At 45.7% G+C, this 6,185-nt stretch overlaps 1 protein-coding gene across 1 annotated transcript; it reads right to left on the bottom strand.

Moving 5' to 3' along the window:
• Positions 1–273: 273 nt before the first annotated feature.
• Positions 274–5,647, bottom strand: cldn12 (claudin 12). The gene is made up of 2 exons (XM_076279817.1): positions 5,560–5,647; positions 274–4,439 (listed from the first exon to the last, which is right to left on the bottom strand). The coding sequence occupies exon 2, from the start codon at positions 4,360–4,362 to the stop codon at positions 3,274–3,276; it is 1,089 nt and encodes a 362-aa protein (XP_076135932.1). The 5' UTR covers positions 4,363–4,439; positions 5,560–5,647; the 3' UTR covers positions 274–3,273.
• Between the last annotated feature and the right edge of the window lie 538 nt (positions 5,648–6,185).

Below are 6,185 nucleotides of genomic sequence, written 5' to 3'. Positions count from 1 at the left end.
CTGATGTAACCTAATGTAATCCCATTATTTTTCAAATCCGGTTTTTAAAAACAATTTCACTGCTCCCCTGAGAGGTGGGGCAAGGTCTCAATTTCCAATTTACACAACTCAGTATTCACGAATCCAACAAGACATTTCACTTTCATGAAATTAAAAAGAATACTGCTAAAACCCTCAGAGGTAGTCTTATGTAATTTCATGACATCGATTGTGGGAATAAAACAGCATGTTTTTTTCTTTCACAGGGAAATATACAGGCAAAACAGAGTGGCATGTTTACTTACAGTAATTTATCTTTTTTATTAGAAATAAGGCCATTGTGAATATTGGCATCTTAGATACAAAACCATGTAACATCAAACACATACAAAAGAACAGACTACAACATAGAGTGGATGTGAGTTAAGAAACGGGGGTTAAAAAAGACCTACAAAGACAGTGTTGGTGATTGCCATTAAGAAAGTATAGTAGCCCATGATTGCTATTCAAAAATGTATAGTAGACATTGTAGCACAATGACACATAACAAATGCAATTTGTAACAGACTTACATACAGAGTACAAAAAGTGGACTTGATCACCATTAAGTCCCATTCATATCTGGAGTAAGACATGCAAGAGTTCAATCATGTGGATTCCTCTGCATGTGTTTCAAGTTGAATCTAATGCTGACAACATGATGTTGTCTTAACAGCTGAAGTAGTGTTAACACAGAGACAACTCCACACCATACGAGTAAGAGACAACTCCACACCATACGAGTAAGACACAACTCCACACCATACGAGTAAGAGACAACTCCACACCATACGAGTAAGAGACAACTCCACACCATACAGATCTGTCCCTCTGTGGCTCCAAATTGAAACAGCCTTCACTAAGGGCTAGCTAGCTAGATAGATAGATAGATAGATACTTTATTGATCCCCAGGGGAAATCCAAGGAGATTATCTAGATGTAGAAGCTAGAGTGAACAGAGCAATGCCTGGCCTCTATTTTAGGGCTGTGAAACTGTGCCTACGTCACATCTGGCACCATGCCATCCTCCTTCACCATCACCACAGACAGGAGTGCTGAAGAACCACCAACCTAACAACCCCCACAAGCTCCCCGCTCTCTCCCTCTCACACACACACTCTCACACACACACGCACACACACACACACACGCACACAGGTGACCCGCTCACAGCAGCTACCTGTTCCCTGAATGGTTACCAGTAAATGAAGCCGCATCAATAGCAGACATAATTAGCAGTGCACTAAGCACTAAATTAGGATGCAGCCTTTGGAGACATCAGGCGGTGCATCGGATTCCAAATTAGGCCGTGCTCGTTAGTGACCCACCAAGGACTGCATTAGCATTTCAGAGCATTCAGCAGGAGCTGCAGGCACAGGCACTCCGTAACTGTCTTAGGCTCATGCCCATTGTTTGGGCAGGTCAATTAACATACTGATCTCAGCGAGCAAGGATGTGTGTGTGAAATAACTGTGTGTGTGTGTGTGTGTGTGTGGGGGGGGGGGGGGGTGACTGTCTTGACAGTGCCATCTTAAAAACTCAACCCCTTCAATGTAAAATCACTGAAAATGTATGATCACTGATAAGTACACAGCAATGTAGGCAATTACATTAAACATTACATAACTAAACAGGCAGCTTCAGCTCATTTCTATGAGTTAGCCATGATTCATTTAGTGTCAGACAACAGTGTGCAAGTTAACCATTACAATGGCAAATAAAACATACAGTGCATGTAGTGAATTGAGGTTAGTACAACATTTAAAAACTAAACATTACATTTAAAAAGTTTTTAACAATTATAAACATTAAACTTATCTCATCTTAAGCCCAGATATAAACAAATGATGTATGCTATGCTCAGAGCTTCTGATGCCGGTTAAAACGACAACACCCACTGAGAATATTATTACATTATTCCCATGTAACCAAACAGATCTCACACTTCTGAAACTTCAATTCAATTGCTTCAATTGCATCAGTCATTGTGCACCGCACAGGACTTAGTGTTACTGTTAGTGTTACTGTTAATTACGCACTGTGGAGTTGGTGTTAGTGTTAGTGTTACTTACGCACTGTGGAGTTAGTGTTAGTGTTAGTGTTAGTTAGGACACAGTGGTCTGAAACATGGTGGTAACCACCCAAGTGGGGCTGGAATGACGAGAAAGGACCGGGTCATGGTGGCCGGATTGCTCACATTACGTGAGTCACCTTGCATGTGGTCAGAAGTGAAAAGTCAAGTCACAGAGAATGCCGGCACTGACGTGACTAAAATGGCGTTATTATTCCACAGCCAAGGGCTGTCTAAGTGTCCTCTTAACCTATCATTATTCCACAGCCGAGGGCTGTCTAAGTGGCCTCTTAACCTAGAGCAAGACATTTTGTCCCATATACTACGTGCCTTACCACACCATAAGTAACATCAAAAGGTATGTTTTTTTTTTGTTAAAAGACGAAAAGAAATATATATATCTATAGCGCAGTTAAGCCTATAGCTTCTTTGAAGCTTCCCTGAAAGGTGATTTGTAAAAACAACACAGAGAGGATCTTACATTGGCTTAAAGTAGTGGCATTTCACTCATCCAACAAATGATCATTCCCCTCAGAGAAGACCAGTTTTGTTCCTTAGCGGCTAACAGTAAACGGTTGACTCACAGAAACAGTGACTCTGGACAGCATGGATGGACGTGTGGTGTCCGCAGTGTGGCTTAACTACATGGTGCCCATAAGCAGACAGGGGAATACAGAACAATAGAGTAGAACTAAACTAGAGTTCTAGAGTAGAACTGAACAAAATAAACGAGTTCTCCTGTTCCGACAGCCAGCTGTTTCTCAAGCAAAGACGGTAGTGGATCGTCAGTGATAAAACACAATTAGCTGAAGTGCAAGCATCGATCAGTAGAAGCACAATATTCATTCATTTCATTAAATATTTTTGTTTGTTTTTGTGCTAGTCTCAAAGTTTACTATCTACAGTTCACAGATCAGACATCTTTTCAAGATAAAATGTCTTCACAATATCCTTCCACTACACCTTGGAGTTTCCTACAAGAAGAAAGCAGAGCAAAACAAAACAAAAATACAGTGAGACTGTCCCTCCTTACAGTCTGTCAATATAACTGGCATGGCACCGCCTGCGCAAAACTATCAAGAACAAGGCTTGCTTGGTCAGGCACATTAAAACAAAGAAACTAAAACATATAAACCAAACAAAAAAGCTAAAACTGAAATTGATTTGAAGACATTAAAATTGTTCTAGTGTGACTCTGTGAGGACAGGAATGTCGATCTCGATGCCAGAGAGGCGCGAGCGGGTGGAGTACCGGTGGCTGGCGTATCTCTGAGATCCCCCGTAGCTCTGCGAAGGGGCGTAGCCTTGCGAAGGAGCGTAGCCCTGGGAGGGGGCGTAACTTTGTGACGGGGCGTAACCTTGAGAGGGGGCGTAGCCGTATGGCTGGGAGACACCCACCTCAGACCCATACCCATCTGGGCCCGTCATCTGTGGCATGTAGACTGGCTGGCCGTGGCCGTGGGGCATAGGCGGTCCAGCGATGCTGGCGGGGTACCCTGGGGCAGCGGCGAAGCCGGGCACCTCCATTACAGAGGGCTGGTAGTGCTGGGGGGCGTAGGCACCGGGCGAGTGGGGCATGCCGTTGGCGTGGAGGGTGAGCGGCTGCGCCGACAGGCTGGTGGGCATGACGGGCGGCTCGGGGAAGGGCAGCCAGAAGGGCGAGGGTAGCTTCTTGCACATGCAGTACCACATGAACATGAGCAGCGCGGCCAGCAGCAGCCCCCCCGCACTGCCAATGGCCACGTACACGGCGAAGTCCACCGCAAACACGTTGTCGTAGCGTTCGTTGAGGTCGTCCGTGTGGAACAGGAACCAGACGGCCGGCGGCATGGCCACGGCGCCGCCCAGGAACAGGAAGAAGCCGGCCACCAGGTGGCAGCCCACGCTGTTGACCAGGCAGCGGCTGTTCTTGATGTCCTCGGGCTCGCCGGAGCAGCAGCACGTCTTGCACATGCCCATCATGATGAGGAGGAGCGCCAGGGTGGCGAGGGCCAGCCCAGTGGGCAGGCAGAACTGCAGCAGCCGCAGGTCCAGCTGGTCCACTTTCACCCACCAGTCGGCGTCGTAGTAGTAGCAGCCCGTGCTGCCGTCGCGCCGCACGCACTTGGTCCACAGGCCGTCGTAGACGGTCACGTTGCGGGCGTTGTGGTTGAAGGTGATGAGGCGCGTGGTCCGCCACTGGGGGACCAGAGTGGCCACCAGCAGCCCGCCCACGGACAGCATGGCGATGACGAACGAGAAGGCGTTGGTGGCGTGGATGTCGCGGCACGACATGGTGCCTGCGGTCAGTTGGTGGTCAGGGATATGTCACAGACCAGAGCAGGGAGGAGGAGGAGGAAGAGGTTCAAGTCCTAAAATTAAAACACAATAGTCGTCAGCAGACAATTCTGCAATTGTTCTCACGATCACATGCCCGTACATTCACACACACACACACACACACACACACACACACAGAGTGATTAATGACACAGTGCGACTATGCAGGGTGGTAGATTCGCTGAGAAGAGGTCTCAAGGGTCATTCTGATTCACAGGGGAGCGTCTGATTGGCAGACTTGCTGAGAAGAACTGGCACGCTGAACTGCAACATGGTACATCCAGAACCAGGAAGGCCAGGCCATCAAGGGGAGGCTAAATTGGGGTCAGCTTTGAAGGGCACAAACATATTTCAATGTGCTTAGTGGAAAAGGGATTAGGCCTTAGGTTTCGTGCTTGGGCCTGGGATGAATAGACATAAGCCTAGTACAGTAATGTCATAGTTTTAAAGACGCCAGATGCATTTTGCATTACATTGAAAGGTTGCCCGTTTGGTCTATTGTACTGCTCTGACCTACCCTCAATATCTTCTCATTAGCATCCAGTACAAATGAAGCCACTACATTGTTATGTGTGTTCCCACGTATTCTGCCTAATTAGGCAACACATAGCCGACAGTCCACGTACAAAACTAAAATCGTCCATTTACCACAGTCATGAACTACGATTTACTGCTGATTGCTGGGCATTTGCAAAACAGTCTGTGACGGTGTAATAATTAGGGGATCTTTCAGACTTAGCTAAAACCTTCTATTTCCTTTCTTTTACTGTTTATGGCCATTTCGGATGTAAGACTGCAGTTAGCGTTAGCCTAGTGATAGCTAAAGGAAACGGGCTTTCGTCATGTGTGGTTGTGTCTCAGAGCACTGCTACCGCTTGCATTAATCTTTTTCATTAGTGTTGACATGTCACTTTTTATTGGAAATGTGTTGTTGATCAGCCAGCTAGCTCGGCTTATTTTACCATTCGAATGAGAAATATTAGCTCCCTAGCTAGGGAACTTTGCTTGCTTGATCAACCAACTACTGTTTGCTTAACGACATGATAGCAACCTGTTGCTTTTGAATTTCCCGACAACAGTTGCGCTGAACAGGCATAACGTTAGATAACAGCATTACAAAGTTTGCAAGTAATTTAACACCATTGATCCTACCTCTGTTTTTTTTTTATTCCTACGAAACACTCAGAGTAATATTCCAATCATTTTCCTGTTTGTTGTGGTCGCACCGTCCATCGAGCAAAAATCCTTTTCCTGTTGCTACCCAGTACGTGCGCGCTCCCGCGCCCTGTACAGGCACCGAATGAAACTGACGTCATTGGCGAATTGAAAAGCTCAGAAGGGAAACAACTCCTCTAAATGAATAATTGCCTCGTTATTGGAAAGGGTGTGATTAAATGAAAAAATATTCTTCACACTCGCAAAAAAGTGAATAATTGAATTGCAGACTACATGTTAGGTCTACAACATGAGTTTTTTGAGGACCTAATCTTATGTATTTAATAGGTTGAAGTTTAAAGGTTTATTTTATTTAGCAAACTGACAGTAATATCCGTTATATGCACCCTCTTCTTTTCTAGGCGGGTGAAACCCAGATCCACTTGATCTATAAATCCCCTGGCCTGGAGGCTCCTGAGGGCTTTCTACATCCCAGTAAGTGTTTCACCATAACCCAGATCTTATGAAACACACACAGGCCTACGGTCATCGCTAGACTAGAGATGACACAGACTCCCTTTTTAAGTCAGCCCTTTTAATTAGAACAGTGTAGTTGTGTATTA

This window comes from Alosa pseudoharengus, unplaced genomic scaffold (assembly GCF_046254945.1).
Source record: "Alosa pseudoharengus isolate Yale_2024_CS ecotype anadromous, Long Island Sound unplaced genomic scaffold, YU_APseudo_1.1 YU_APseudo_1.1_scf_12, whole genome shotgun sequence".
Taxonomy (NCBI): Eukaryota; Metazoa; Chordata; class Actinopteri; order Clupeiformes; family Clupeidae; genus Alosa; species Alosa pseudoharengus.
This window is presented reverse-complemented; position numbering and strand designations above follow the sequence as displayed.

Excerpts from the sequence above, each read along its gene's own strand:
- cldn12 (XM_076279817.1), bottom strand. The coding sequence starts at position 4,362 with ATGTCGTGCCGCGACATCCACGCCACCAACGCCTTCTCGTTCGTCATC.